Source organism: Vanessa cardui, chromosome 16 (assembly GCF_905220365.1).
Source record: "Vanessa cardui chromosome 16, ilVanCard2.1, whole genome shotgun sequence".
NCBI lineage: Eukaryota > Metazoa > Arthropoda > Insecta > Lepidoptera > Nymphalidae > Vanessa > Vanessa cardui.
In genome coordinates, this window is record NC_061138.1 from 13608159 (window position 1) to 13630084 (window position 21926).

General features: G+C 35.4%; 1 protein-coding gene across 1 annotated transcript; it reads right to left on the reverse strand.

Moving 5' to 3' along the window:
- Positions 1–18418: 18418 nt before the first annotated feature.
- On the reverse strand, positions 18419–21435 carry LOC124536294. Its single transcript, XM_047112810.1, has 2 exons — positions 21179–21435; positions 18419–18875 (listed from the first exon to the last, which is right to left on the reverse strand). Exon 2 carries the CDS (start codon positions 18861–18863, stop codon positions 18432–18434), a length of 432 nt encoding a protein of 143 aa, XP_046968766.1. The 5' UTR covers positions 18864–18875; positions 21179–21435; the 3' UTR covers positions 18419–18431.
- Between the last annotated feature and the right edge of the window lie 491 nt (positions 21436–21926).

Here is a 21926-nt window from a genome sequence, read left to right on the forward strand (position 1 = left end):
AAAGAATTATTATCATTAAGTCATGTATAAATCTTCCTCACTGAATCACAATTCCGATGGCCTGGGCAAAAAAAAACGAATCAGCCCTTCTATCACTTAGACTTGGCAATCCCTTTTGTCTTTTTTAATATTTTAAACGTTGAAACAACCGATCGAGTAAACTACACGTATTATTTTGTGAAAATTTTAATATCACCAGTAATAAATAAATCGGAAACTTTATGGAGTGAACTAGAAGTAAATTTTCGCGCTCGTGTGATAAATATATATATGATATATAAGAGGAAAAATTGCGGTGGAGCTCTAGTGTCAGCGGACACGGTGCGCTGTTCGTGAGTAATTGTGCTCGCCGTGATAGATGTTCCGCGCGGACAGCGCTCGTCGGAGGATTTATTCGCGCTCGCTTCTCAGACGCCGGTGCACTGCTGACGTGAATACATTATGTACAAGAAGCTGATGCGCCTCGAGTATCTTCGCCTGAGCATTGGATATAGATATATTGACGGAACTTTCTAGGGCCACACGCTTTATTGTCATTACTACATTAACTGCTTACAAATATACTACACTTATCACAAACAATGTTCCATTATTAATATCGACAAAGTTACCATCATCTTTCCTTACATTTGTTAATTCGAAAGTAATCTTTAAAGTGGTAAATGAATTTAATTTTACGTTCATTTGAATAAATATTTTCAGCATAAAGAAAACGCAGATGTAAGAAACAATTTTAAGGTCATCCTAATTTCATTATGCGAATTTCAAAAACGACAAATTCGTAACGAGATTAGGCCGGCCTAGCTCAGGCTTTTAATTAAATTACGATCCTTTTCATATTCTGTTGGTCTAATTACCACCGCGCACCAGCGCCGCGCCGGCCCTCACGGTCAGACGGGGACTTACTGACAGCGGAAATTAAAGGCCCAAAGAGATTGGGTGTTTTATTTGGGTGTACGTAAATTTTGGTTTTATATCGCGTAAGCCCTTTCGTACAAATAGACTCTTGAACATATTTAAAAAGTGACGAATAAAATTCTGTTTACCTGGTGAAGGTCTGAGATTTTGTAGATAATTGAATCGGTTAAATGTGTACTAACAAGATATAATAAAGAATAATATTAAAAACGTCAAATATTACAATTATTATTAATTTTCTTAATAGTAGGGTATTGTGCAAGCCCGTCTGGGCATATACCACTAACTCATCAGATATTCTACCGTCAAACAACAGTACTGTGTTATTTTGTTACTTTTTGAAGGGTGAGTGAGCTGTAACTATTCGTATAAGGAATGGTTAATAATTTTTACAGAGCTTATGACGGTGACTACCATTTACCATCAGGTGGTTCATATGTTTAAAGTGTAAAGTATAAAATATATATGGTCTCTACTATGTTGTAACATATATGCGCAATAACTCTCTACTGCTCTAGAGAACTTTTTTTTTTTATGAAATAGGTGGCAAACGAGCAGGAGGCTCACCTGATGGAAAGTGACTACCACCGCCCATGGACATCTGCAACACCAGGGGGCTTGCAGGTGCGTTGCCGGCCTTTGAGAAAGGAGTAGGCTCTTTTCTTGAAGGTTCCCATGTCGTATCGGTTCGGAAAAACCGCCGGAAAAGCTGGTTCCACAGAGTGGTTGTGCGAGGCAGAAAATGTCTACTTCCAGTAGGTAAACCCCATTATTTTTCGACCAGAACTCCGCACAGCAATTCGAAGCCGGGATTAATCTTTGACTAAGTCTTTACCAATACAGAAGATATCGCAGCATAATCCGGTCTAATTAAGTTTCGCGAGCAGACATTAAACGCCGCTCACACGCGTTGCCAACTTCACGAGTATGTTTATCTTTATGCATAAACAACTTCGCAGAACGAATGAGCAACGAGCGAAGACATTCTTGTTTGCTTCAAACAACTTTAAGTTATACGTCTAACAGCACTGATGAATAAGTTATGCCTTTATTCGTGCAATACTAAGAATATTATACGTATCAGCTTAGTATGAATGGAATCTCTTAGGACCTTGTGTTTGTGATTGTGTGTCCGAACCAGCGGTACAACCTTTTAATCTGTCTTAAGTAAAGGTATGTTTGATATAATGTCATGTATGAGCATAATTTAGAGTATTTTTACATGATAACTTACCTTCAGGTTGTTCCAAGTAAAATATAATCTTACTAGTTTTCGCCCGCAGCTTCATTCGGGTTTTAGAGGTTTTGTTTTCGTGTGTTAGGCAAATAAAGATGTCCTTCCTTAGAGTTCAAATTTGCTTTGTACCAAATTTCATCAAATTCGGTTCAGCGGTTTGGTAGTTAAAGGGTGACAGACATACAGATAGAGTTACTTTCACATTTATAATATTAGTACAGATTTATTTAATTTTAAACAAAGTTTGCTGAAAACCTTTATTGCCAGTTTTACGGTCTGGGGTATTTTTTTCCCAAACGATAGATTTTGATGAAAAATATGTAAGCGTAACATTTCTATATTGAATAAATATTGAAAGAACAAGACTCAATTAATCGTCAGACATAGGAGAGTTTTAAAAAAGCATATAAAGAGAATTAGCAATAATTACGCCGAGTTTTCCTCAAGTCTAATTAATAGCTTTCACGTGATGAAAGCTCGGATACACAGAACACTCGAACACAGTGCTGTTTGTCTGTCAAGATTTTAATTAAGAGATACACTAATTATTTCATCTTGTCCATTGATCAATTCAAATCTCATGACACAAAACATTGATAAATAAAACGTTACTCAATACAAAATTACATTAATATCAAAAATATGTTGATTTTATGATTCAGGCAATCCACTTTAAATAGTGGAAAAGCTTAACGATTGCTCTCGATTTAATCTACTTTCTGAACCCGTGGTAGATTTTAATTTAATTCAATACTGTAATACCGATACAAGTATGCTTTTACTTCAATAAAGAATATTATGTTTTTGTAAATATTTCGACGAGTATTTATTTAATTTGCTATTCTTAACATATTACTTTTTGTATCACAAATCGATCCGAAATCCAGTCAACCAATTTAGATGAAATACTGCTCACAAATTGGTGCTTGTTTTAAGTGTAGTATTCTTAGAACCGTCTTTATAAATAAATAAATTGTGCAGGGGTGTAGTAATATAAATCTTAACAATTCTGTTATTTCATTTACGTTGACATTTATGTATTTGAATATTGGTTCAACTTGATCTCCGATTAACAAAATGTGCTTCTTTTTACTTTGCGCCTCAACATTAAAAGTAAAAAAAGTAAAGTAACAGCCTGTAAATTACCCACTGCTAAAGCCTCCTCTTCCATTAAGGAGAGGGTTGGGAACACATTCCACAACGCTGTTCCAATGCGGGTTGGTGAATGCACATGTGGCAGAATTTCGATGAAATTAGACACATGCATGTTTCCTCACGATGTTTTCCTTCACCGCCGAGCACGAGATTGATTATAAACACAAATTAAGCACATATTATGGATAGTGGTGCGCGCCTGGGTTTGAACCCGCAATCATCGATTAAGATGCATGCGTTCAACCACTGGGCCATCTCAGCTCCGCCCCAATATTACATACTATATTATAGTATTCAAAGTTGGGTCATCTCAAGAATTTAGTGTTATGTTATGTGTGCATTGCTGTATTTAAAGGAGGAGTGAGCCAGTGTAAATACAAGCATAATGGATATAAAATTTGATTTTTCCAGGTCAGAGGCGCATGGAAGACGTTATGTATGATTTATAACCAGATCATATAGCTCAAAATAGGTCAGCTCACCTAACTATATCGTAGCACTCAGATATCGGAAAGGTAAGAAGTATAATATTTACGTTACGACCGAGTTTACTCAACGAGATGTGTATCAGAGCCGGCGCCCCTCGAGACCGCCTCCGTCTTGTGTAATCTCACTCGGACGAACAAACGGAGGACACTGCCCGTGTAGACGGTACACACGTTTACGTCGCGCAATAAAACGACGTCTTAACGCAGGAACGAGCAACCGAAGGATAAGTCTTTACATTAACTGGATTTTGGTGGCAGTTCAATTTAACGGTTATGTTAAAAGCCAGGATAGAGAGAAAATGAAGGAGTTATACATCTTTCAAAGTTAAATTATATTTATGTATATATTTCTACCTATTCTTTCGCAGTGCAATGCCAAAAATTGGGTACAGTTATAGTGTATCAAAGATCCCGGTCTGAAATCTCCCACCTTCTTCTTCAATCTTCTGCCTCGATTCTTGGATATACACGATCAGAAAACCGGTACCGGTTTTGCTACATCCTCCGAAAATAAACGATAGCACTGCACTCACCACTATCGTTTATTTATACGTACGAGTATACGGCAACATAAGTTCTGCGTTATCATAAATTGTTTCGTACGAGTAAAACAACGGTATTGTTAGAAATAATTTGAGCCGTAGAATTCACAAAAATAAAATGCCTGAGTGTCGTGGTAAAGGAACATAAACGGCTCGAGTGCTACCGTTCAATATATTTTAAAAATAAAGACAGCCAGAACGTTCTCTCAATAATGTCATTAAAACATTTGTCTTTCTGGAAAGCTTTTTAGACCGATGAGCTCAAGTCGCGCTCTGATGGGCCATTCCGAACGCCGTAATGACCGTAGTCGCCGCCGGTCGAGTAATGTATGACCTCCGAATATTCGCTCAGACTCCGAAGTCGCCGGCAATAAAGGGAATGAAATTGTCAACACCAGAGCTTTCGCCTTTTGGCGGCGCGGTTTGTGCGACCGCAGTGACTCCGTTCTAATATGTGGAACACAGACCGACCAATACATTTACCATAATGTTATTATGTAGTGTTATGTAAATGTTATATTTTCGGGTGATTTGGCTTTGTTCAAATATCAATATATGCTTGGGTGCATATATTCATATCTACCAATAATCAATGAGCTTTAAGGTCATAAAAAGTAACACATCCTGTATTAGTAGTAAATACTTTTTAGTGGGTGTTTCGCTCGCCTACCGATACAAAGAATCGTAAGCCTGTACTATATTCAAAATAAAATTCCGCGAAAACAACAACGAAATAAGTGATCAGTGTGAGAGACGACGAATGACCAGTCTTTGTCAAGAATTAAGGTTAAACCTGCCATAACAAAAGTGCAAAGATTGTCGTCTTTTGAAATATTTAGGTTAAAAATAGTGTAAAACACGAGATTGCTTAGTCTACTCGTATAACATTGAACATAAGAATGTACGCCTAAGCTGTAGAGATATAGCGGACGGCTATTCTAACGCCGCTGTTATATGACATCGGTGCATTTATATAGGAATATATTTTAGTATGGAGCCGCCCATACAGCATATTCCTATCGGATTGTCTTAACTGCCCGTTATTCTCCTTTATGGCTTCGTAATCCAACTTACTGATCTATGAATTCACGGTCGTCGCAGAAACCATCGGCTTAAGGTCGAGCGCGGATATAAAGTGTAATAAATTCAGACCGAGTCGCCTCCAGGCCTCGCCGAGGACAAAAATGTTAACAGAATATTACACACAGATTAAAATTTTATATTTAATTTTGCTTTTAGTTTGGCCGAGATGCTCCTGTATATGAAACACGAGAATCGTAACAGAAGATTATGGATTCAAACTGGGATGAGCACCTCATTTTCATGTCATTTATTAGTGTTTATATGAATAAAAAAAGGTAAAAAAAGCTTGCTGGTAAAGAAATACATGGCGAGTAAACTTGTCTGAGTCAGAAGATCAGCTGCATGGTGTATCAACCTGCGTTGCAGCAGCTTGCATATTATATAACTTGCAACTAGAAGTCTTGTTTTTATGTTCAAGTTAGTTATAACACATGATATTTAATAAGTCCTTATATTTTAACATTCAAATTTTACTCAACAGTACAAAGATCGTATAGGAGTGACGCAGTGGGATCTCTTGAATGTCATAGTCATTCATAGCTAACTACTCAGAAAATATCATATTACACTCACTATCACAATCTGTTACGGCGGAAGAGAGTTCAAGCGCAGGACCTTCATTTTCATGCCTTACGTAATTTCCCAGGTAATGTAGACAATGTAAACTCACAAGTAGAGCGGCTGATAATTCCTGGGCGGAAAATCTCACAATATTTTGTTAGGCCGTACCCGGCCTGTATATCATTACGGCAGCCTTGTAAACTACACAGACCAACAAGGCAAGCCATGTTTAAATTCCGTAAAATAATATTGTTTCCAGAATAACATACACGTAACTCTCGAGACAGAAACATGAGTCCAAAAATAAATAAATTCCTGGTAAACTGCGTATTTCAAAAGTACCTCGTTATGCAATAGTGTGAAGGATTTGAATTTATTATTCAATTCGATTGCAGTTGAATTTGCTTAATTAAGGTTTCTATTTAAATGAACAAAATAATATTGGATCGGGTTATCTAAATCTGTGCGATTTGAGACAGCCTCGTTTGAAGACATCGAGACAACTGTCACAGGGCTATATATTTGCTCCGGGTCCCGGCGGAGCTGTCGACTTCATCTCTAAAGCTATTCACTCTTTCCCCACTCGTCTCCGGCTTGCTCTCAGAACAATTCAAGATTTACGGTTTCATTTATTTTGATTACGTTCTGGGTTTTAACATATACCGCTTTAAAACGTTTTGACGAGAGGTATAATTCATACGCCTGAAATTTTGGCAATAGGCTATTTGACAATGCGACAAATTAAGTGTCAATTATAGTAATCAGTATATATTATGAGCTTAAGAATTGTTATTTATTAACGAAAGTAGAAAATAACACTTAATTTATTCAAAAATACACGCAAGTGGCGTTACCGACCATATTGTCCAAGTAGCGTTGTCGCGCGCTTTTTAATATGAAATTTTTGTAATATGATATTTTTTGGCAAATATATACATTAAATTTCTAATTTAAATAAAAAAAAAAAACAACTTTTACTGGGTTCGTTAAATCAAAATCAAAATCAAAATAAACTTTATTCAAGTAGGCTTTTATAAGCACTTTTGAATCGTCATTTTACAATTAAGTAAAGCTACCACCGGTTCGGAAAGTAGATTCTACCGAGAAGAACCGGCAAGAAACTCAGTAGTTACTCTTTTTTTTTAACATTTAAAAAATACAGCGTCATGTTAATTAAATACAATTATTTCAATTAATGTATCCTGCTTGGAAGTCAACAGGTATTAACTCCACGCTTTTTTATCATCTACAAAATCTTGTATCGAATAGTATGCTTTTTCTACCAATGTATTTTTAACAAACGATTTGAATTTACTAAACGGCAAAGTTAAATATTTCTGCGGAATTTTATTATAGAAACGGATACCTTGCCCCAAGAAGGATCCATTGACTTTGCGGAGTCGGAAACTTGGCGTTATAAGTTTATCCTTACTTCTAGTGCATATACAATGATTATCACTGATTTTATCAAAGTGATCAATGTTACTGTGAATATACATGATATTGTTGTAAATATATTGCGACGCAACAGTAAGTATTCCTACTCTGTTAAAAACATCCCGAAGAGAGTCTCTAGCTCCAAGATTATAAATAAACCGAATTGCTCTCTTTTGTAAAATAAAGACAGATTCAATATCTGCAGCGTTACCCCAAAGTAATATGCCATATGACATAATACTGTGAAAATAACCTTTACTAAATAATATAAAATGGATTTTAAAAACAATTCAAAAAGCCTATTACTATTTTAAATCTGTGTATATGTTATTTCATCCGACGGTTTGATTAAGTTGTATACATCGTTTCACGAGCCATCAGTCAGCTGTGAAAAGTGTACGATCGCGGTTAAAATCCGAAAAACTTGCTTACTAAAATTGATGTGGGTATATCTATTTCAGATTAATAGAGCTTGACACTATTTGACCGATTACCATGACGTTTCCACACATATGGAGTTTTTGGCTGCACATGAGGGTTTAATATTCCATGTGACCTCTTTGCTGCAGCTCGCCGCTAGATGGCGCTTTAACATCCAGCACATCAACTTCTATACGGTTCATATGATCGTCTTACAATTTATTTATTTATATAGACCTGACAACATTTGCCATTACACTATTTAACTAAAAACGATTAGATCTAATAAATTCTAAAAGAAGAAGTAACTAAAAGTAGCTAAAATATTGAATTTATTATTTATCAACAACCAAAAAGGTTATATATACGCATGTACGTAAGAGATTACTGCACTACGATCTGCCATCAACAATCACCACAGAGATGGTGACCTAAAAGATCTGACACGCAACGGCGAGGAAGCCCGAAAAAAGCAATTCAAACTGTAATCATGTTTCATCAAAATATTTATTTATTTATTCGTAGAGAATGAGAATAGTATTACAAAGATCATCATTACGTAGTACTACATAAACTCTGGTACATATAAACGGACGTCCGTATATCTGCTCAAGATGAATAGACCGCCGCTGTTCGGAACTCGCCGACAGTTACACTTCGTTCGGCGCGAACTTATTCGTCTGCTTGACACGAAAGGTCGGCTCACATTAATTGGTTTTTTTGTGTGAATGTTCTCGATTAGTTCACTGATTGCTAAGCGATTTAGATAATTACCTTTAATCGAATAGATTATTCGAATTTCACCTTCAATAGATTCGAATGTCCTCAAACTAATTTAGATAGATAGATAGATAAAAACTTTATTGCACTCCAAATATTTACCACTATAAGTGAAATTATCCTCGAGAACTGTTTTTTTTTTCACTATTAGTATGTAATTATATTGTTATATTAATAATATAACAAAAACTGTGAGTGGAATAATAAGACAGTTTGGTTTATATTACTGTTGTATTAAAATTGAAATTTACAGTTTATTATAAATTTATTATAAATGCAGGCCATAAATTAGGTATACAGATTAGCTGAGCTGATAGCTGCAGTTAATCAGTTATTCTATAACTAAAAATTATATTAGCTAGTCTCAGCGTGGGTCACTTGAGATAAAATTCCTTTGCAAATTTACTATTAAATTGAACAATATATTTAATTTAATCTGACGATTAAATGATCTTACATTTAATAATTTAGTACACCACAAGTATTCACCCCCTAATAATTTCAAGCATACGTTTTGGGTTTATTTCGAAGTAAAATGCTTCGCGATAAAGTTTATGTCGACGTTTAGGGAGCGTTTCAGCGATCAAGTCGACGTTGAATATTTTTTTTAAATACTTGCATTATGAAAGCTTAAGCGCGCTTCGGCTGCGTTTCCCAGCAGAGCCTGAATGTTTTAGAGCCCAGCGGGAGGCGGCTTAAGGTACAGTACACAGCGATTTTCATTCTTCTCTTCTTCATGTGTTCGTTTAGCTAACGTGGGCTTCAAAGTACTATTTTAATCAGGATAATATATTCTACGTGATTTACATATATTTAACTAATGTTTTTTTTAAGTGGGTTAATGTTTAAGGTCACATTAATTGTGTCCTTGAACAGTGTTCGCACAATATTGTGTTCATAATAAAATTGTACCTTAATCCTGTGATTGTAAATAAAGTAACAGCTCGTATCCTACAGCTGGGATAAGTCTTGATTTACTTAAGAGGAGATGATTTGACGGTTTACCCTGCGCTGTTCAAACAAAAACTGTAAGGCAGGTGTTCAAGTCACGCAGGCTTTATAATAATGACTTCCTCTGCCACTAACCCTGAAAGAAACAAAAAGAAAAGCAACCATCTTCACTTGTAATTCACGTGCTCTAAAGGGAGTAACGTTCTCAAGGTTTAATGAAGATCTGTAAATTTTGTTTCCCCTAATTTAAATTACTATGTCGTGATGATACATTAAGCTCCAAACATCCTCCTCAAGAAGAAATTGTCTTCAGCTGGAGTGAGCATTGTATTAACTCTTTATTGCACCCAAACTAATAATAACAATTTTTCAATATAAAAGTTGCATGAGGTGCAACAGGCGGCCTTATCGCTAAGCAGCGATCTCTTCCAGGCATTGTTTTGTTTTTTAGTACAAAAAGAAAACCATTACTTACCGCTATCGCTCATAAACTGCACCACAATCGCTTGCTCGTTTAGATGAGCCATATCAGGAAATAACGCAATAACACCGCCTCGTACCGAAACGAAGTGAGCTCCACGTCACGAGTTATAGCTAGCGGTACCATTCCTTATGACATATTAGGTACTCATGAGTATTGTAAAATAAACTCAGCCACGCCGTAAATAATAATCGTCCCAATAAATCCATAGCTTTATAGCCTCGAAGACGATTCATGTTCGGTAGAAATGAAAAACTTTCCTCTTTCTTGTGGCCATAAAATTAGTCGTAATATTTCAACTTCGTACATGAATGCACAGTTTTTGATTCTCCTCTTTGTAACATTTTATTTCTTGTGATAAAAAAGCTCATAAATGTTTACAGAGTATACAAGGAAGTGAGCACTGTTTCGAGTTTTATTAAAATTGAAGTATACAGTACATAAACATGGTCAAACTTTTAGTAGTTTCGTTTTTATTATGACGATGGTCTAGAGGCTAGCCCAAGAGTCCATAGTTCCCTACATTTAGGGTTCAAAACGCAATAAAGAAGTCAAACCAGTTGGTTATTGACAAAAAAGTATCAGTGTTAGGACAATGGCGTTTTATTATTTGCATTGCGTCTCATCTTTTTCTATTCGTGTATGACTGTAGTTCCATCGGACTATAAGTAACGTAATATAAATAGCACTTGTTTTTTTTTACATAAACTTTGTATCAGTCGAATATTATTCTTTTAACGTATATTTTAACCACTTATAAACTTGAGATTTTACAACTTTGACATAAAACCTAATAAGAAATAAGAGAAAAAAAGCACGTCTTGATATTATTTTCGTTAGTATTTGTGTCCTGGTGGCACACAGTGTCTTAATACTAGAAGGAATTGCGTGTTTAATCAAGGTATGCAGTAAGCAAATAATGATTAAACTTTTTTGGTGCGCTTACATGATCAATCTAATGGAAAGATTGATCGAAAAAGTTCTTCATAAAATCTTGGTAAGGTTCCTATATTGTTTACCTATTTGCTTTGGGTAACCATAGTGTGGCACAGGAAGATACAAGGATGATAAGTGTGTGTAAAACAAATGAAATCGATAGGATATGCTATGAGGCTATACAACGTGATACATAATGAAGTATTCGTTGCACCGGTTCAACGATTCCTTGAAATTTCAATCGTGTTTCATTTTATCGTTATTACCTCGCAAACGCTTTGTTAAGTATTTACCCGCTCTAAATGTGAGCTCGCGGAAGCTCTAAACGTAGTTAAATAATTTATATCATTCAATCAATCATATGTAATGTTAGCGCTTTCTGGGTGGATACCACCCGCTCATCAAATATTCTGCCATCAAACAGCAATACTCAGTATTGGTTATACTAATGTTATAAATAGGTAAAATTTGTTAGCTTGTTCGTATATATAATCTTCGAAACTTAGGATCCAATTCTAATTTTATATTACTGTGAGAATATAGAATAGAGAGTATATTTATGTCATCATTTTATTTATTAATCAACTGCACTCGGGCGAATCCGTCAAGTCGCTAGTATATAAAAGTCGTATCAATCTTCAATTATCTACTTGCTACCAATTTACGGAATTTAGATGTTATTTCCTTTCAAAATAGATCAGAACAATAAATATTGCATACCTAAATGCCAACAATTGTAACCATATTAATCATCAGAAAACTACAAACAACAAAAATACTATGAAAACTTTCTCTATGAAATAATTCACACATTTGCTAAATTTCATGGTGATCGGTCAAACTGCGTCGAGGTCTATTAATCTGAAACCGACATCAATTTTTATATACAAGATTGGCAACAAACGCGTCGGTCGCGTTGCTGCATAATAAATAGCCATTGCAAGCCAATGGGCGAGAGTATAAAATATTATGAAGGAACATTATTTTATATGTCCTAAGCTATGACGATATATAACAGCGCACCGGCCGCGTCGGGCGATTGTTATCGGTCGGTCGATCGGCGAGCGAGGATTGAAAACGAGAGTTCCGGCTTTTTGCGCCGGCCCAATCGGTGACAAACTCAATTTATATTTTATTGTTCGTAATTGTGTTCATTCGGAATCGTTTTGCATTATTTTAATGGTTAGAACTATTTTATGCGTACGTTATATTTGATTGTTTGATGTGATGTTGCTCGTTCATACACATTGGGATATACTATTGAGTATTTATTTTATAGAATAAATGGCCACTGACTATTTGATGAATAAAAATGTTATTTCTCTCCTCTATTGTTAATGAACTGTTTGTTTTATAGTTTTCGCTGTATTCTGTCCCTTATATATTTGATAGAGTGTTAATCAACAACGCTGTTCTATTACAATCAGGTAATGAATAATTAAAGAGCGCAATCCTTCACCGCAGATTGGTCTCGTTTGCAACTCGCTATCTTCACTTTTCCAATAAGCCATATTGACTTCACTCTTCTTTATAATATGTAACAAAATTGCTAAACAGTCGCATAATTAAACTGCTTACTATTTGGAAAAAATCTCTCATAAATATTTCATGAACGGCGTCACTTGAATTCCAGAACAAGTACGAAATTTTCGACTGTTACAAATAATTCAGTATTTGCACAACTTCCGCATTCGATCTTCAGTACTCTGAGCTAAAGACACACTAGCCAGGACGTCCACGGATCCATCACCTTGTCACCAGTGGAGACAGTGAGTAAGTAAACTAGCAATGTATAACAAATAACCGATAGGGTCGTACATTGAAACACGAGCGACGCTGACTTACGATTCGAAGCGCGTCTTTTATATTTCGAGAGGAGGAGACACGGAAGCGAGGAATACAATTTATTTTGTGATCAATGATTGAGTATGAGATTATGTGTCCTTTCTCCTTTCTAGATTATTAAATAATATTTCAAAGCTAATGTCTGTAAATATGCGTATTGAAATCGGCTCTGCGTATGTTATTTCAATAACTTTTAGATAGTGATCAAATTAGTGACGTAGCAACTTTATAAATAAATAAATATAAATATGAGACAACATCACATACATTACTCTGATTCCAATTTAAGTAGCTAAAGCACTTGTGGTATGGAAAATCAGAAGTAACGACGGTACCACAAACACCCAGACCCAAGGCAACATAGAAAACTAATGATAATCTACATTGACCTGGCCGGGAATCGAACCCGGGACCTCGGAGTGGTGTACCCATGAAAACCGGTGTACACACCACCCGACCATGGAGGTCGTCAAAACTTTATTACCTTACATGCGTGCACAACAACGTTTGACATTCACACTAAAATAGTAGACACATAGGCTACGTTATTTGACAGCCTATCTATCATGTCATATCATATCATATAGATAAACAAAGGGTTTCAGTGTTAACTGAAAACGTACATTTTTTGGTTGATAATACAATTTCATATTTCCAAAATTGTTTCATATACTAGTAACGGAACCCTAAACATACGTAGCACGCGTCAAATAAATGAACGTCTATTTGATGTTATACCTTAATATATCAAAGAGAGACGTACTTGTACAGAGTTGGAGGATGAAAAGTTGTGGATGTGTACAAAAAGAGGCAGCACGTTAATATATTATCTCCTCCTGGTGGGCAAGGGTTCTCACAAGTACAGCGCTTAATCTAACACTCCCTTTCGTTAGGCGTTAGCGGTAAACATACATACTTTTAAGAAGTTAAAATCAAAATATACTTGATTCAATTTTTTTTTAACGACTCCCGTGGTCTATTAGTGTGTACACCGGGTTCGATTCCCGGCCGAGTCAATGTTTTTTATGGTGTCGTTTCTTCTGATTTTCCATAACACAAGTGCTTTGGATACTTACATTGGGATCACAGTAATGTATTTGATATTGCCCAACATTTATTTTTTAATTTTTATCTTCACTTAATATAGTTGTTAAATGACGATTCAAATGTGCTTGTAACAGCCTACTTGAATAATGTAAAGTAACAGCCTGTACATTTCCCACTGCTGAGATAAGGGCTCCTCTTCCATGAAGGGGAGGGTTTGGAACATATTCCACCACGCTGTTCCAACGCGGGTTGGTGGAATGCACATGTGGCAGAATTTCGATGAAATTAGATACATGCAGGTTTCCTCACGATGTTTTCCTTCACCGCCTAGCACGAGATGAATTATAAACACAAATTAAGCACATATATATAGTGGTGCTTGCCTGGGTTTGAACCCGCAATTATCCGTTAAGATGCACGCGTTCTAACCTCTGGACCATCTCAGCTCAATGTACATTTTGATTTTCTTAACTCCAAGGAATGTGGATTCAATCTCCTAGTCAATGTCATAGCTGTATATAGCTATGAAGCCATTAAAATTGTCAGCCTGTTTGGACAAAATATAGAATTATTTCTTTTGTGGATAATGCGGCGTGAGGCTGCGAGGTGCACGGTGCAGTCACTCGCGCTGCTCACACCGACGCTGCGTGCTCCCGCGAGATAGGCGCTCGGGCGGAATTCGCTCCGAAATAAATAAAATACTATTGTGCATTTAGCGGCATCGCTCGCATTCGACGCTCAACGACCAGTTTATTCAGCAAGATTTTACATTTACAGTTTTTATTCAGATAGTTTATTATTGTTATTGGAGAACTTCATATGTTTACAATACGTAATACAAGAGTATTTAAATAGGACATTTTATTATTTTAAACCATTGCAATACGTCTAGCTTAGCTTGTCGTACCGGCTTTGAAAGCTTGTCGGCCTGATAAAGTTATTAGGTATTTTTGATTGTAAATGACTCGTTAAAATTCAAAAAACTTTCATCTTAATTTTAATCTCTCTCTAGGCTCGTTAGGTTTTCATCAGACTTACCAGACATTGATAGTGCTTATTATTGCGCAGCAAATTATCATCCGCGAAGTTGGTTCATTTCTGATACTTGAGGCCTACGAGCTCTTCATTATGAAATATGTTCTTTGGTCGTAAAGCAGCTCTGTGATGTAACACGCCCTTGCACTATAATTGTAGCATTTTAATTTATCACTGTGCATGGTTCTATTCACAAATATTAGTGGAAAAACTGCTCAAAAAGGGTTATGTGATCATTAAGTGGTTACCAGCAGTAAGAAATATTAATTATTCCTTGCATTTCCAATTCGCCACGACCTTGGGAATTAAGAAGTATATAACTTCTTAATTCCCAAAAGAAAATTAAGTTTTATCTATTTTGAATAAATAAGACATTGTCCTTTTTGCTTGTAGGTAAATTGTCTCACTACCTTTTAGACCAGAACATAACAATACTAAGCAATACTGCTTAGCGTTAGAATACATCACATATCAAGGCCATCAACCAAGTAGCATTACAAATTTAATAAATAATAAAGTTTCGATAATCCTAGTTGGAACATATATTTCTATTTCCGGTCGATCATAAGTGTTTTATGGAACAATGTAACAATGAAGCGATTCAAGTCTTCAGTATTGTTACGAGTGAAGGCTCGCGGCGCTCACCGGCTTAGCGCGGGAACCAGCGGCGACCGCTTCGTCCTCGGCCGCTGCGATTGCCAGCCAGCCGAAACTTATACGTGTACAACGAGCGTCTGTTTAACGCACGTGTTGATAAAGTCTATTTCAAAAAGTATTTATTTATTTCGTGCGGATGTATAATGACGTAGCCTCCTTGCCGATCCAGCTCGATCAACAATGTCAGTTGGACAATCAGCACGGTCATTCTTAATGTGTTATTTCTCAAATATCATAATGTTAAGTACCTATATTATAACAAATATACTGACTGAGAGTTACTTTACTTTATATTATGTATATGTTATAACTAAAACACTCAGTAATAATAAATAGTGTATTATGGATATACTACAGTTATTACACATGTAACCTTTTCTTAACATTCGGGTATTTTTCTCTTAACTCGGCGCACAGTCCTTATATTGTAGAATGTAAGACGCGTTTTAAAAGTCGTAGCGTTTTCGTGAGGAGACGGCGCCGTGAGCGCTCGGCCTATTCAGCGACTACACCGCTTATGTTCGTACTTCATTTAATGTAAGTGCCATTGGAATATTGTACAGATACCGCTGTAGTTCTTTCAACGATATCTCCTTCTATTGTACTCGAAATAATGGTACCGTATTGTAGATATTCAAGCACAATGAAATATACTTTTCGAATGAAAAAAGCGTGTTTTTGTCAGTTGACCGATTTGTGAGTGACTGGACTTATTGTAGTGTCGTCTGCATTGGCCTCGGTAATCTTTCTGTGGTTATATTAGAAGTAGATAAAGTTAATGGAAAACATTTCCAGGCACAAAACTCAATATTGTCTTAAATTTTTTGGAATTATTGTGTTTTACGTGTACGTAGAAGATCTCTTTTTAAAGAGTCTGTCTGTCGTTCGGATAATCTCACCTGCCTTGTAATGTTCTATTAGGACTTGAAAATAGACTTCATCAATGCCATTACTATTGTGTATAATGAAAAAATTTCGCTAGGATGATTTATTACTGCACGCGCTTTTACTTGTCTGGACTAAGCGAATGTTTTATGCTCTTAGGTGAAATTGTAAAAATATATATGATTATCATAGCCCACCTTACCTAATTGATATGCAGCCAAGAAACTCATCTGCACAACTAACACTAATATTCCCTGGAAGCTTTAAATTGAAAATCAATTATATAAAGGTACAATATTTCTTGCCCACAGCTCGATGGCGATGGTTTTCGGATACTGGAACAGTGACAGTCATCCAAAAGTGACTTCAGCAAAGATGAAGACTAACTAGACTGTTACTTTTAATCACATTAAATAAGCTCTATATAACTAAAGCTACCAGCAATACAAATAACTTAACAACGTTCATTCTTTTATTAAATAACTCGCTCCTAACTCAATATAATGTGTGAACTTGTTACTGTATAAACGAATTACCAGCACCATGTAGAGCAACGCGGCGCGAGGCGCTGTAGCCGTCGGATTACACGCGCTTTATTCAATAAAGCAGTCACGCTCAGCGTATTCTACGATATGCGAAAAACATCAGAATAAGGCGCTCGAGTCACCTCGCAGGCTCAGTGAGGTTGGAATTAATTAAAGTTGCAAATTAAATTATGACGACGCCGCGAACACGCCGTCTTGGGGAGCTGCCTTTATGACGAAGACTTTTTATTGTTTTTGGAAAGTATGAAGAACGGTTAAATTTTAGAGTGAAAACGATGATTAACGAGGAATTAGTTAAATTAAAGGAAAGTTAAATATCGTTAAGGAAAAAATGTTCTTTTGAGAAAGAAATATGGATCTTATGTCAGCACGCCACTTTAATATTAAGAAAAGATTAAGTCTTCAGGTTTATGCCCTCAGCCTCGTTACTATCACATGGCTAAAATTGTTTGAATTCAAATGTTATATAAAATAAACCTTCCGTGTTCTAAATCCTGAAGTTTGCCGGAATTAACTTTCAAAGTAATTATCACAATGATTCATCACGCGTGTGTCTCCTCCCGCATAATGACATTTGTTAACGTCATATTAAAGTTACCGACATTAATAAATTAATTACTGATACCACATTTCCTAAGCGAGATTGTTGTACATTCGGTCGGACCGATACTCGGCCTCGTACTGCTAATACTATATATTGTGCATACATTTGTTCATTCAAGTTTTGTCGTAAAGCAAATTATTAGCATACACATTTGTATCTAACGGGACGCGGTTATAATATCCCAAATACACTGGTAATTAATGTTCGTATAACACTCTGCTCTGCCTACTACACGATCTAAGATCATCATACCAAGAGTTAGGTGGTGGATCAATGAGTCAGTTGGTGGTACCATGGCAGGCTTACAAATAGGTCTACCATAGATAAATCGTAGCAGAACGTCTGGTAAATGTATTGTGATTAATAGTTTGATTGGATCCCGTCAAAGCAAATAGTGCTAGAAATACATACGCCAATATATGGGATGATAAATAGGACGGTCCGATTGCATGTGAACCGGCTCAAACGTAAACGACGACATAATACACTTTTCCAGGACTGAGTGAGCTATTTACTCGCGTTATATGTTTCGTTGAGTTATATAGTCCCGCCATCGAGTTTAATATCTAAAATTACTGATAACGTCTCATTTTTAGTTGTGACGATATGATTCTTGACAATTGACTCGTCAAGTCTTCGGTGTGTAGAATGTGAGGAAGAAAGGTTTAAAAAGATAGATATTATTGTTAATAATAAAAAAACTTCAGTAATATACTCTTATAATATCTAAATATATTCTAATGTATTATTCTAGTAACATTAATTTTAACAAGTCTTTAAACAATTAAACGTATCATTATCCTTAATTTTAAAATAATTACAAATCACTTTTTCTTTCGATGTTTCTCAATTTTCCCCACATAGACCATGCTTACGATATAAGGTTTCGTTTTGTTCTTTGGGGAACCTTTACTCGTGCTCTCAACTGCGAGGGGGTCTGTCATCTCGACGTGACGGGTTTCAGGTGTCGGCTCACCCACTAACTCGACTTTAATCTGGACTTCGGGAACCTCTTGGAGCCAGTTATCCAAGTCGCTAGCGCAGCTGATCGTGTCGCTGTTACAGCTGAGGGTAGCGCTGTCGCTACCACTGTCGGACACCACCTCCTCCTTGATGTGCAAGGAACTGCTTATCTGTTCTCTCGGTGTCTCTGTGACGGTCACGTAGTTCTGGCAGGCAAATTTGTGCGGAAGAATACCTTTCTTTAACACTAGTTTCGATACTCCGTACAACTTGAATTTCATGTAGTTCTCCATGTCATTTTAAATCTAAAAGTAAATATATTTTGCATTTATCTTGTAATATTATAGTATAGTAGGCACTCGTCATGAATCGTGAATCGTCATTACAAAGATAATAATTGTGAAACTACCTCCCTAAATAATACACACTGTAAATAAAAACAATATACAAAGACTCAGTCGTATAAGATATTCCTGAAGGAGTAAACCAGATTGACAATATCATATACATATACTGTGTATAAGTAGATCTGAATTATACAATGCTATTAACAACTTTAGGAATGTATATTTATCTATTATGATTTAAAAAGTTTGAATTAACGTCATAAATCCACATTAATTTAACTCCTAAAGTTCCTAAACAACTTGGTCGTTATTCAAGACGCCATTTTGTTCTCGTAATGATAATTAATTGCACGGATTAAATAATTTAATCTTGACCAAAAATATTCGCAATATAAATGAAACGAATGAACCAACTTACTTTTATTATTTAGAAAATAGTTATTTGAATGTCATATTAGCTCAAAAATTTCACATTAAATTTCAAATTAAAAATTTCAAATTAAAACCAATTATAATATATTTTAGCCAAGTAGGCTCTGAGACGCACTTCAAAATTGTAATATCCCAAGATTAAATATAGATTTTAACGAGGTTATCTGGTCGTCGGAAATTCAATAATTACCTTTTCCCTAATTAATTGAATATAAGTTTATAGATATTGAAAATCAAAAAATAACTTACACAGCAAATAATATTTGAAGTATTAATTTGTCACTTAAACTATTTTCGATGTATATATCTCTGTATCACTAGCTGTACCCGACTTCAGTGCCTATATATTTAATTATAACTGCGCCCATTACTCAGTGCGTGTCTGAATTTATCAAAAAATTAATTTTCGTAGTCTAAGTCAATCCTTATTAAATTAACTTTCTGCTAGTGAAAGTCCCGTCAATATCAGTCTAGCCGTTCCAGAGAATAGCCGGAACAAACAGATTGACAGATAAAATTGAAAAAATATTATTTTGGTATATGTACCGTGTTATATGCATATAGTAAAAAGCGCTTATTTTAATAAGGCAAATAGTCGTATAGGGGTCGACTAGGGGTCTATATAAAACGTTGGTATTGTAATACATAGATACTACATTAGTTTCAAAGCTTCCAGTCGGTATGGTGTCCAGTATTCAACGATCATCGTTATATGATGTCATAGGCAATTCATACACCATAAACTGGCTAAAAGGTTATAATCCTTTATAACCTTTTAGCCAATTTACATTATCACGCTCAGACAGGCAGAGGAGATGGGGAACTATAATATCTGACACTTTTTATTTAATTAATTACTTATACATATGTATACCTTCTTTCATGTTACATCAAAGTCCGACAACTACTTCCCCAGCATGCAATACCTAATTTTTATCAGTAAAATGTAAATAATAATTATAAACAAAAGTTGTTGACCAATAGTATCACGTCAATTCAAGGTCATAATTGTTTGTTTATTTTCACTCATACAACTTGAAATTGTAAGTCGTTAGGAGCTTAGTTCAAGATCCAAACGAACTTATTTATATTAACTAACAGTCCGACCCGACTTCGCACAGGTCAAACAATCGAATATAAATATTATATATGTACATTAGCTGCCATTTCGAATTCGTACGGGTAAATAATATTTAAACTTACGTCAATGTAACAAAACGTACCTCAATATATAAGCGAATATGTATGTAAAGCGTGCAGGTTTGATACGCAACTGATGTTGATGATATTCTATATTCATTTAATTTGGATTCGCCCTGATAAACAAATATACAAGAAAAAAAATTATGGTTGTTTTGGTTACTTTGAAATGACAATTTTATTTATTGTATCCATCGTATAGATTAGCTACTTTTAGCCGTTAATGTTACTTTCATTCGAAAAGCCCGCCAAGGACCCCGTCTTACATCCCACAGATAATAAAATCTTAAATTCGGTCTAACGACAATTTGCATAATGAATATTTGATTTCAGTACACTTATAATATTGGTAAATAATATTGGTTCGAATAAAGTAAAAGTATTTAGGCAATTAATAATATAAACGTATTATTATTAATATCTTAAATTATTATTATTTTTTAATTTAGTTACAATAAATAATATTTATTTTATTACAATCATAAATAATTATTTATTTGTCATAATGTGACAATCAATCGTCTATTTCACGTCAAAGTAACAGTGTTTTAAACTCATTAGTGATAATATATATCTGACCGCTTATCATCGGTTTAAAAAACCGGCGCTTAAGTAAATGTATCGCTTACATCGAAGTGATCTTCGCAACAAAAATAATTCGTAAACGGCTGCAGAAGTCGCGTCCGGCCCATCGCGGTACACCAATCTCTTCGCCTCTGAGCGCCGGTGGGAATGCTGAAGAACAGCTTGTCTGGTGTTTTGATTGTGGTATTCTTACATTCGGGCACCACACAATATCTGTACATAGATTTCTTCGGCCACATTGTAACAAAGCAACAAAAACATTAGCAAAACACGTTCCACACAGCTCGACGCGAATGCGCTTGTCAGAGTGGTCGGCGAGGGACAGCGGGTGCGAGGGAGACGGCGATATGCGCGACGAGGATGGGCGTTTGTATTGAGGCGTGTGACGTCAGCGCGCTCGCTGCGGCAAATGGCGGCGGTCGTAGATGATTGCGTCAGTTGTTTGTATTTCTTTTGGAACGAATGATATTTAGTTTTTTTATTAATTAATTTATATTTTCTGCATAATTTATTTAAGCGCAATATCTAATTTATTTACAAAAGAATATATATAATTTTAAAAAACATGTATTTTATTAATTGCAAAATAAAGTTTTTTTTTAATTGTTTACCGTTATACCGGTTATACTTTGCTACTTATCCCAACAACATTCCATATATGAACGTTATAGTTATAATGAATGATTAATAATACTTATTATTTCATATCGATGTGAACTCATAGTCTATGGCACTTGAAAAGTGAACTAATATTATGAAAATTTTCACGGAGCCTTTCGATATACATATGAT